At 42.8% G+C, this 11,947-nt stretch overlaps 1 protein-coding gene across 1 annotated transcript; it reads right to left on the reverse strand.

The window, feature by feature from the left end:
* Positions 1-8,976: 8,976 nt before the first annotated feature.
* LOC146007078 (keratin, type I cytoskeletal 10-like) lies at positions 8,977-11,312 on the reverse strand. The gene is made up of 7 exons (XM_083145460.1): positions 11,141-11,312; positions 10,749-11,041; positions 10,420-10,502; positions 10,179-10,335; positions 9,836-9,994; positions 9,622-9,747; positions 8,977-9,210 (listed from the first exon to the last, which is right to left on the reverse strand). The coding sequence occupies exons 1-7, from the start codon at positions 11,310-11,312 to the stop codon at positions 8,977-8,979; spliced, it is 1,224 nt and encodes a 407-aa protein (XP_083001586.1).
* Between the last annotated feature and the right edge of the window lie 635 nt (positions 11,313-11,947).

Consider the following 11,947-nt stretch of genomic DNA (forward strand, 5'->3'; position numbering starts at 1 on the left):
TGTATGTATTTTCAATTGTGTTTCTTTAAAGAATTCTGCATTTTGGTACGGAGCAAGATTGAAACTTTGTTGAGTAATCCCAACCCTATATATCAAGCCTGGCCAACCTGTGGCTCTCCAGATGTTGTGAAACTACAAATCCCATCATGCCTTGCCACAGTTTTGCTATAAGGGAGTGTTAAAACTGTGGCAAGGCATGCTGGGATTTGTAGTTTCACAACATCTGGAGAGCCACAGGTTGGCCCGTCCTGCTATATATATATGCCCTTATTCTGGTTGGCTTGGTCCCATGCGTGTTTATGTTCTCTGCATATGCATCTGCTCATACAGATGGAGCCCCTCTCAACTATCTTCCTTAGGTCTTGGCTCATCATGGCTCACCATGGCTATCCTATTGTTCTCAGCAGCAATACAATATATAGAACAATACAGTAGGGGATTAATCCTATTACCATTTAATCCTATTAAAGGGCTAGATGAGGAGGGCTCCATCTGTATGTGCATGTGCTGAGTGTCTGTGCAGCAGCCCTCGCCAACCTGCACAGTCAGTGTGGTGCTCGCACAGGGCGGCAGGTGGGACAGAGGGGGTGGCGGCACTGAAATATCTGAACACCCAGTGTTTCATGGGTGTTCCATTGCAAATGCGGGCTTGACAGTGTATCAGGGACATAACATGTCAGCCACCCGCCCGGTCTTCATTTCGCTGCCCGCAAATATAAGTCAGTCTCCACTGACTTATATTTGCGAGTGCAAGTTAAAAAATAGGGTTTGTTCACTGCGCTGGATTGAAAGGAAAAAAGCAGCTCAATGCGTTTTTTAAGTACGTATGAAAAGAGGGGTGATGAGCGCTAATTAAAGAGAAAAAGGTTATTAGAAAAGGAAAGAAAAATAAGTAAAGAAAAATAAGTAAGAAAAACACCTGAAAATAAAACGGGTTAGTTTTAAATGCTTACAGCTCTTCTGAGCCGGTGTAAAAGTCATTAATCATTCGATGGTCGCAGGGGAAATTACTTGACGGTCAGCGGTGTCGTTTTGTTTGGTGGCTTCTGCGCTATGTTGTTTGAGCAGCTTTTTTGTAATAAATTGATTTGGGGATTGATGAAAAGCGCTAAAAAATATAGTGAATGATTATATACTTAGAGTGGTACCTGTGAATAAATTATAGTTAGTAACAATGTTAACACCTTTTTGGGGAAGACATATAAGAAGTTGGATTAACTGATGCTGTCCCTATACCTGACCCTTACGTGCTTCCGGTGCGGTGGTGACTCCGTGTGTCAAAGTGCAGTAACAGGGCTGCCTCCTGATGTTGTTGCGGCTGTGTGCTGTGCGTCCGCCTCTCTGTGTAGCAGGGTGCAGTGTCAGGACCACCGCTTGATGTTATTGCGGCTAGGTCTCTGCGCGTCCATGACTGCCGGAAGTCGGAAGTTGTTACCGGAAGTTTGCTGCGGCTGCCGGGCAGAGTTTCAGGGCAGGATTGGGAGCAAGTGTCAGTGTCCTCCTCGTGGGACCAACGCGTTTCGTGCGTCCTGCGCACTTTTTCAAGGATGCTTGAAAAAGTGCGCAGGACGCACGAAATGCGTTGGATCCACCGCACCGGAAGCACGTAAGGGTCAGGTATAGGGACAGCATCAGTTAATCCAACTTCTTATATGTCTTCCCCAAAAGGGTGTAAACATTGTTACTAACTATAATTTATTCACAGGTACCACTCTAAGTATATAATCATTCACTATATTTTTTTAGTGCTTTTTATCAATCCCCAGGTCAGAGGTGTAGGCTGTGATGTTTGCAGCCTACTGAGCCAACCTGAATCAGGGCCTGTATCTGACCTACACTGTATCCATCCCACACTATATCCATCCAGCGTATAACCTGCACTAAATCCAACTAACTCTATATCCCGTACTGTATGCAGGCTGCCAAGTGAAATCCCAGGCCAACAACTTCCCACAGCACATTAGGAGCATGTTTAGCACATGAGACTATATATAATTTTATACGTTTTACATACATACATACAAACAGTGGCTGAAGGGGAAAATTTGAAATGATGCAGTAGCGCACGCAGGGAGGGTTTCTGAGTACCCAGAAACCCCCCCAGGAGTCTAAGGGTCCTAGGCTGATAGCTGAGGGTCCCCTCTTTCCATGGGTATAAGAATTTTGAAAATCGGCCCTTGGGAACCGGAGATATCTGACTTCAAAGCACTGGTCCCCATCCAAGCCTGTTGATTGCTCTTCCCAGTCAGATATTTCAGGTTCTGTCTGACTTAGAGTTTTTCTGAGGGTAGATTCCAAAAGATGGGACTCTTCCCCTTTGATGGACACTAGTAACTTGTCTCTCTTGTTCCTAGAACCAGAGATATCAGCCTTCCAGCAGCTGGTTACTGCTCCAGCTCCACACACCTGGTATGTAGTTTTATATTCTCGTTGGTAGATTGCTCTACCTCCTGAACTCTGATCCCCTAGTCCCCAATACCATTTGGTAGGTGGGATTCTCTACTTTTTAATGCCATTAAAATCTAAGAAATCTATTTCTGGGAACTGGAGATATCTGCAGTCAAGCAAGCTGTCCTCCCACCAGAAAATTGTGAATAATAAGCCCACTCCGGTATACACCCCCCTCTGCGTATTAAACATCCTCTACCACCCTGGAAGTTATGTATCAGGGCCCCTTCATTCAGCCCAATGCCCCCTTCTCCCACCCCATCTCCCACAATCTGTGCAGTAAAGGGATAATTAGTGGAAATTACTGATCCAGGCCCTACATGCTGAGCGGTTGATATAATACCCCCTACCACCCGTGGGACATCAAAGCTTCCCCCACCCCTACCGCTGGAGGATCGGTAGGTGCCCCAATACATTGCTATGCCCAGGGGTCTACACTGCTGTTGACGCCCCTGTGTGTGTGTGTGTGTGTGTGTGTATATATATATATATATATATATATATTATTAATATTATTATTATTTATATACATTTGGTCTATCTATAATACTTTAACTGACCCGGCATATACTGGGTCACCTAAGTGTCCATCTCCATGCTTTGCTCCGCCCCTCTGGAAACCCCCTTCTGAAAATCCTGCGTTTGCCACTGTGATGGTATGGTAAAGTGAAGTTTGTAGCTCCGGAAAAGATGATGTGGCCACTCAAAGTGGACATGTCCTTAGCTGTAGTGTTCCACACTATATACCCTTTATACTCATTACACAACACAATAGTAGACCCTGGAATTAGTAAAAAAAGTTGCATTTTGCCACACAGTATGAAGCAAAATTCACGATATGCCACATGGATTGAGACAAAATGTACAATATGACACATAGAATGAGCCAGAATTCACGTTATGCCACACAGCATGAGCAAAAATGAAAGTTAATCCACACAGCATGAGTCAAAATTCACGTTATGCCACTCAGTATGAGCTAAACTTCATGTAATGCCACATAGCATGAGCCAAAATTCACATTATGCCACATAGCATGAGATGAACTTCATGTTATGCCACACAGCATGAGCCAAAATTCACGTTATATCACACAGTGGGGCAGATGTATTAAGCTTTGCGAAGAGATAAACTTGAGATAAAGTGGAGATAAATTGGAAAGAGATAACGCACCAGCCAATCAACTTCCAACTGTCATGTTTCAAACACAGCTGATTGGCTGGTGCGTTATCTCCTTTCAATTTATCTCCACTTTATCTCAAGTTTATCTCTTCGCCAGGCTTAATACATCTGCCCCACTATGAGCTAAAATTCATGGAGAGTGACAAAGGAGACACGAGAATAGTGACAGTGAGGACACAGGGACACTGACAGTTAGAACGCAGGTGCAGTGACAGTTGGGATGAAGCGACAGTGATATCGGTGATACAGGGAAAAAGAGTGACAGCGGGGAGGCGGGGAGAGTGACAGAGAGGATGTGGGGACACTGACAGGTGGAATGAGGGGAAAGTGACAGCGGGAACACAGAGACATGGAGAATGACAGCAGGGAGAATGACAGCTGAGACAGTGACAACCTAGACATGGGGAGAGTTACAGCGAGGATGAGGAGACACTGGCTGTAGTGATGCAGGGGCAGTGACAGCAGGAATGAAGAGACAGTGACAGCGGAGACACAGGGACAAGGAGAGTGACGTAATAGCTGGGACAGTGACAACAGGGACACAGGGAGTGTGACAGCAAGGATGCGGGGACGCAGTGGCAGTGACAGCAGGAATGAAAGGACAGTGACAGCGGGAACACAGAGACAGGGAGATTAACAGCGGTCCCATGAGGAGAGTGACAGCGGTGGGACAGAGCAGTGCAGTGGCCATTTGTTGGGCTAAACACCTACTCCCAGGACTTCATATGCACCGGTGACAGGAGGAGGCAGGAGTGCAGAAGCCGAGCCACCTGGAGGGGCTGTGGAGGCAGCAGGAAGGACGGGGGCCAGCTCCACCCTAAGCAAGAAAATTTTGAACCCCCCCATGTGCCTGCACACTATTGAAAAATTGCGTGTTGCCTTGTAATAGCGGGCAAAGGAGAAGCAGTAGGTGATACCAGGGAATGGGTGATGGGCAGGCAGTGGGTGACAGGTAGATGCAGTTGGAAATAGGGTGACAGGAGAGAGTGAGACAGAGGGGTAGTGGGTGATATATTTCAGTGGCCCTGGGATGGATGGGAAGGGGATAGAGAGTTGATGGTGGGGGTGCACTGGGCTGAATGAGGGGGTACACTGGGCTGAATGAGGGGGGAACATTATGACTGGAGTAGCTGAGGGGGTACTGAGGGTTATTTATAAGAGGGACGTTTGTTAGTTGGGAGAGGGAAGAAGGGAGACACAGCTGGGAGAAATAGTGAGATGGTGGGGAACACTGTGCTGGATGGGGAACAACTGGGCAGGAATAGAAGGGGACAGCAAGTAGTGAGAGGAGGGAACACTTGACTGAATTAGGAGGGGGTAGATCACTGTGTAACTGGCAGACTGGGTTCAAGGTATGGGGGAAGTGATATGGGCACTGAGCTAGGGAAGGGGCAGTTGGAGCACTAACCTTTCATCATATCCCCCGCTGCATGATACTCCAGCGCAATGCAGGGATCAGTTCCCCAGCAGAGGGTCTTGGCTCTGCCTTTCCTACCTGCCCTCTACATATTATTGCTGGATGTGGCTTCCAGCAGAGGCACCTTCGTCCCTTCCCTGCACACTGATGCTAGGTCGATTCGGATCCCTCCCCCTGCTTCCCGGTCTGACTCCCGGCCAGCACTGCATAACGGCTCCCATGAGCTGATGTCCGCTGCAAAGGAGCACTCTTTAAACAGACCCTGCTGCAGATTCCCGGGCCCAGGTAAACTCTACCCGTCCCCCCCTCTCGGCGGCCCTGACTGTATCCAGCTATAATGTACATATCCAGCATTGTATCCAACCCGCACTCTATCCAAATAACAATGTATCCTGCATTGTATCCAGCCCACACTGTTTCCAACCCATACTGTATCTAACCCATACTTTATACAACCCACACTGTATCCAAACTGCTCTGTATCCCACACTATATCAAATCTGCACTGTATCCCTTACTGTATGCAACCCACACTGTATCCAAACCACACTATATCCAACTTTGTCTGTATCCTGCACCATACCTAATGTACACTTTAAGTAATGCTCACTGTAACCCACACTTTATCTGACCTACACCGTAAACAACATTGTATCTTAGCCCCACTCATGTGGGTTGTGAGTCCAGGGGCAAAAATATCATTTGGGCCCCCCTCCTCAACCTCAACCCAAGTTCATAATAAGTGCAACACAGCAGTGGGAGACAGGTAGAGGCACAGGGTTACAGGGAGAGGCAGTGAAAATGGTGAAGGGGCAGCAGTGGGTCCCTTAGTCCTCAGGGGTACAGGCAGGGCCAGATTAATGGGGGGACCCTGGGGGGTCAGTACCCACTTTTTGAAAGCCTCCCTTATCACAGATCAGATCTGTCTTAGGATCCGATTTGCAGTACTGCATTCTCTGCTTCCTCCCTGCCCCCACTGTGCTGATTGACAGCTGAGCCACCAGTGGCCTTTAGCAGTACAGGGCACCCGAGTGACGGCTCAGCTGTCCAATCGTGTAAGGCAGCCTGTGGCTCAGTCACTGGCTGGGCACACAGACTTACAGGAGGTGGGATCCTGGGCAGCATGTGGAGTGGCAAAGGATAGGCAGAGAGGCTCACAGAGTACAAAACGAGTTCTCTGACAGAAAAAAATCAGCTCCCGCAACCATGGCAACCAGACACTGGTTGGCTGACAATTGCTGCCTCTCAGCCAATCAGTGACCTGTTACAATGGTACCAGCAGCGGATTGTCTCCGACAGGCAGAGGTGAGGGAACATGGTGGGGAGCGTACAAACACTGTGTCATTGCTGCTGTGTGCTGCTCCTTTGTCCTTTACTGCATCTGGTGCTCTCCCACATCCTTCTACCTGTCATCTATGCGCCCCATTGAGCCTCCATCTACTGTCCCTTGTCCTTGTATCTGTGCACAAAGTGGGAGGTTGCAGCAAGGGAGAGAAGGCAGAGTGACAGTTACACTGGGAACTGGTGATCCCTGCGGGAGGGATGCAGACCCTGAGCCTTAATCCAGCTCTGGGCACAGGTGCACTGCACCTGCTGCACCAGTGGTAGTTCTGCCTCTGGGGAAGTGCATCAACTAGCGATTGAATTTGTGAGTGGTTGGCTCAGGTGCCCCTCCTCCACAACAACCCTAATTTACAATATGACACACATCAGTGGGTGACAGGGAGAGGGGCAGAAGTGGGCCCCTTAGTCCTCAGGGACCCTTAGTCCATTGCACTAGCTGCACCAATGGTAGTTCCGCCTCTGGCACCAACACCTATTCAACTCTGAACACTTAGTATGAAGTTATGCCCCTTTGCTTAGTAGTGTGACTGTCGTCACTATTATCTGTAAATCCCTTGCTGCTTCTGTTGCTGTCCCTGAGAAAGATTGCCACACTGCTTTGCTTTAGGTCCTGGGGTAACCTTGCATCAGAAACTCATCATAGTAAATGATAGGGTGGAGTTATGTCAAGATGCTTAAAAAGTACATAATTGTTTTTACTGCAGATTTATTAGACATTCTTCATTGAGAATTTTGGTGTTACAATTTTAATTATGAATTCATTTAGTACAGGAAGATATTAGTCAGCTCCAAAGTGTAAAGGTGTATTTTTTGAATTCTAGATGCTTTAATCAGGCTCTCGCATCTTGTCGTGGTTTTGCTATGAATTTAATGAGTCATACAATCAACCTTTGGGCCAGGAAATTACTGAGGAGAATTTGTGGCTTACAAATTGCAACTAACAGAGAATCATTAGCAGATTTAAATACACTGTAGTGCAATCAGAGAATATCAATATACCTCTGTGATTCTGTGAATGATAATTACATGAAATCTGCTGTTGAAGACAATCTGTGACATTACAGGCAACAAATATTCTGGTGGATGTAGTGCACCAAGAACTCCTTCGGTATGCTGTTTAATGTAAAGTATGGACATGGAATATAACAAGTAGTTTAGCTAGACTGTTAACCTACATTCCAGAGTGATGCTATCCAGTCCTACCAACACGTGTGGTGTCTCCACCAGAATTACATATTTAGCATTTTTACCTACTTATGTTCTATATTTTACCAAATAGCACATCATATTGTGAGATCTTTGGGTTACAGAATTATTCTGTTTTTTTATTGACAGAACCACCCATTTGTTTTTTTTTTACCATCAGAATAAACAAATACACATAAATCTTGCATCAGAAAGTTTTATTGAATATGTCACTATTACAGCATCACCATAGATAAGAGAAATACACCTCTCGATGTATTGAAGAAAATAAAAAAAATGACAGAGCAGGAGAACCCTATTATGTAGAGAAAGGATGTCATGGGGACAGCAAATATATATTTTCAGAATGTAGTTGTCGTGGTAGTAGCAGCTTGTACATAAACTGTAATACAGGGGGCTTAGTGGTGCTCATCACATCTTCTCCTCTTTCTCACTGACATTATGTGATACCACTCGTCCATCCACCAACTCCTCAACAATGGTTTTAATAATCCGGCTCTTAGAGTGCTCTGAAAATAGAAAGCAAGTAATAACAATTACCATCTGAATTCTTCACCATTAGAGCAGTGAAATTCTGGAACTCATTGCCAGAGGAGGTGGTTGTTGCAACTACTGTTAATGAATTTAAATCAAAACTGGATCAATTTATAAGGTATTCCTATAGATATGACTTACTCAAGTCAATAGCTATAAGTCAGATAGGTTGAACTCAATGGACTGATGTCTTTTTTCAACCTTGATTTCTATGTTACTATGTTACTATATTACATATTGTGCAAAAGAAGATTAGATTTCAGATTTTATGAATATGCTGCAGATATAAGGTTCCTGCAGACATTATACATCAGTGTAGACTGTCAGCACATTCTTCTCCATATCAGACAATAACATTTATCTGTACATAACAGATGCTTGCTTTTTATATGTGCACCATTGAAAGTAAGTGATTCTCTTTAATACTAATAATACTTCAAAATAATATTTTTTTAAAGATAAGGATTCAAAATGGAAACCTGGAGACCATAGATTTCAAACAGTTATGTTTTTAGATTTAGAAAAGTAATTTATTATTTGCAATCTGTAATAGCAGTGTTTGGCTTTTGGTAATTTTATTATGTCTGAGCTTTAGATTGGATTTGAATAATTAGATCATGAGTCACGTAACAGAAATGGGCGGCTTCCTGAATGCTAAAGATGTTTCTTAGCTTTTACAATACATATCTAGAATGTTAATAGTGTTTACTTACCTTTTGTGGCAGGAGGAGATGATTGGTGTGTACTAAAGAAAAAGATATTCTTGTTACTATTCGAAGTCTTATGTATAGGCTAAGGTGGTCATTGAACTATGTCTATAAGGTCACGGTCATAGGTTTTTTACATTATAAATGCACGTACCTGTTTTCACCATCTAGCAGACGGCGGTAGGTCTCAATTTCCTTCTCCAGTCTGGTCTTGACATCAAGAAGCTGATCGTACTCCAAGCTTTGCTGTTCTATGTCTGTCCTAACCTCACACATCTGCTGCTCCAGCTGGCCGATCTTTGCTTGGATTTGGCCAAGCTGTGCACAGTAGTTGCCCTCGGTCTCGGCTAATGAGCTTTCTAGGGAATTTTTCTAAAGAAGGAAACAATTGTGAATTACTTTTCTAAGTATGTATCTCTGTGTCCAACACAAATTCCTGTCACACATGAAATGCTGCTCCTTAGGTATTGTTGCCAGTTTTTTTTTTCTTAATTTAATCAGTTGTCATTTCCAGATGCAATAAAATACATAGGTGCTATAAATACAATGTGACAGCATATATCAACTAGTGATCCTTTCGTTTTCTTAAATAAAATTAAATTAAAAAAAACAAGTGAAAAGAAAAAAATATAAATAAAAGAATAAATAATAAATTTGTTTTAGCAATAATTAATTGATAATTAATAGTTGTAGCAAATATTCAAATATAGTAAGAATTGATACTAGTAATTGCAATACATAAGAATCTATTATCCATTTAATATATTGATAATGCCTCCATACCGTTGCCAGAGCAGCTTGTAGTTCAATTTCCAAGGTTTGTAAAGAACGTTTCAAATCAGTCATTTCAGTTTTGCTGGACTGAACCTGTTCAACCCCATGTGAGATTTCTTGCTTGAGGGCTTTACTCTGAAACACAGCAATCAAAAAATGAAACTATGAAGAAGATATTTGTGGTACTGTATAACGGTTACAACAGTAAGCTTTTTCTTTTTACCGCTTCATTAAACTGGGCTTCAGCTTCTCTACGATTTTTCTCTGCTAATTCTTCATAGTCAGCTCTCATGTCATTTAGAATTTTGGTCAGGTCCGTCCCTGGAGCAGCATTCATCTCCACAGTTAAGTGTCCTGTTGCTCCTTGATAACTCTTCATTTCCTTAAAACAATGGAAGGCACTCATTAAATCTTTATGACATAGTAATCTGGGGAGGTGGGTGATTTCAAAAGAAAAATACTAGTCTAAAAATGCAACTTAAATAAAATTAAGGTTTATATGCAAAAAAGTTAATTTAAGACAGAAATGGTTTATAAGTGGCAGGATTTAGGTTCTGTTGTGTTACCTCCTCATGGTTCTTCTTGAGACTCATAAGTTCCTCGGTCAAACTTCCAATTTGAGAATCAAGATCACACTTGGTCATGTTGAGTTCATTCATAACTTTGCGTAGACCATTGATATCAGCGTCCACATTTTGACGAAGGTACAGCTCATTCTCATACCTGCATTGGAAGTGAAATCATTATTTAAGAATTATGTGCCATAAACACACACAACAATAAGGATCTTCATGATTAGAAGCTTACTTTAGTTTGAAGTCATCAGCTGCCAGACGGGCATTGTCAATTTGCAGGATGACCCTTGAATTGTCCACAGAAGCACATTGAATCTGTAAGGTTAAAATGCAGTTGAAATTAAGAAACTTATATCATGCTAATAGGTTTTGCTTTTCTCTGTAACATAATTGTAAAGAAAATAAAAATTAAAAAGTGATATATAACATAGCAACAAATATTCTTTTTAACCTAGATATTTTATTCAATATTAAATATTAAGAAAACACAAACATATTTTCTTTGTATTTAAACTATCCAATCATTAGTGTCATAGAATAGTAGAAGTATTGAAGTAATACCTGTTTCTTGAGATCATCAATGATTTTGTAATATTTACTGTAGTCATGGTCTGGTTTGTTGTCCTTGCTGTGTTTTTCATACCAAGCCTTAATTTTGCTTTCAAGATCAGCATTGGCTTCTTCTAATGCTCTTACTTTGCTCAGATATGAAGCAAGACGATTATTAAGATTCTGCATGGTTTCCTTTTCACCTGCAGATAGAAGGCCATCTCCACCATGTTGGCTACCACCAAATCCCCCTGCCCCACCAAAGCCATGGGCAGCACCTCCATGTTGGCTACCACCAAATGCCCCTGCGCCACCAAAGCCATGGGAAGCACCTCCATGTTGGCTACCACCAAATGGCGCTGCCCCACCAAAGCCATGAGCAGCACCTCCATGTTGGCTACCACCAAATGGCGCTGCCCCACCAAAGCCATGGGCAGCACCTCCATGTTGGCTACCACCAAAAGCTCCTGCACCACATGACCCTCCAGAGGTTCCAAGAAATGAGCAAGTAGCGGTCCCATAACCTCCCCCTCCAACAGACATTCTTGAAGATGCAGAGCTTTTTTGGTGAGACATATTGGTGATAGCTGTGGAGGAAGCCCTTCTGTTTTAGCTACGAAGATATAAGAAGCTTTCTTCACGAATAAAAGATTAGCTTTTATATACAATAATAAGTAGGGTGTTTCCATTTCATATAAATCTCCAAACCCCTTTTTGGCTCTTTATTTCTTGATGAAATGTTAATTAAAGTGAACATAATGTGTCCACTTGGACTAATTTGGGTAATCCCTTCAGGTGCTTGTTACAAAAAAAATTACATGTAGGTGGAGCATAGATAAGCATTATTTTATTCTGTCTCCTTTATCCCTATAAAGCTAGACATTTAATTTCTGTTCTAAAATAATTTCCTCCTCCCTTCTCACAGATTCCTTTTTACAACTGAAATTTACATGTTTATAGTATTGTTTTATTGAGCAACAGTTCATTAATCTCTTTGACATACTATTTAAATGCATTATAACGTTTGCTTATATAAAGTGAATAGTATTGGACAGGAGAAAAAGCTTTTGGACATGTGCGATTTTTTTTTTAAATACAGCAATGAAAGTAAATGGCATAAAAACACATCAGACAAAAATACACATCCGTGTGAAATAAGTTTAAAACACATTGATGGAATGCTGCCCATAGCAACCAATCAGAATCTACTT

The sequence above is a fragment of the Crinia signifera genome, chromosome 6 (assembly GCF_055691185.1).
Source record: "Crinia signifera chromosome 6, ASM5569118v1, whole genome shotgun sequence".
NCBI lineage: Eukaryota > Metazoa > Chordata > Amphibia > Anura > Myobatrachidae > Crinia > Crinia signifera.

What these genes read in the sequence shown, in the direction of transcription:
- LOC146007078 (XM_083145460.1), bottom strand. Translation starts at nt 11,312, where the DNA reads ATGTCTCACCAAAAAAGCTCTGCATCTTCAAGAATGTCTGTTGGAGGG. An exon ending in AAGCCCAGTTTAATGAAGCG is followed by an intron (nt 9,748 to 9,835) that starts GTAAAAAGAAAA and finishes GCTGTGTTTCAG; the next exon opens with AGTAAAGCCCTCAAGCAAGA. An exon ending in TACAAGCTGCTCTGGCAACG is followed by an intron (nt 9,211 to 9,621) that starts GTATGGAGGCAT and finishes TTCCTTCTTTAG; the next exon opens with AAAAATTCCCTAGAAAGCTC.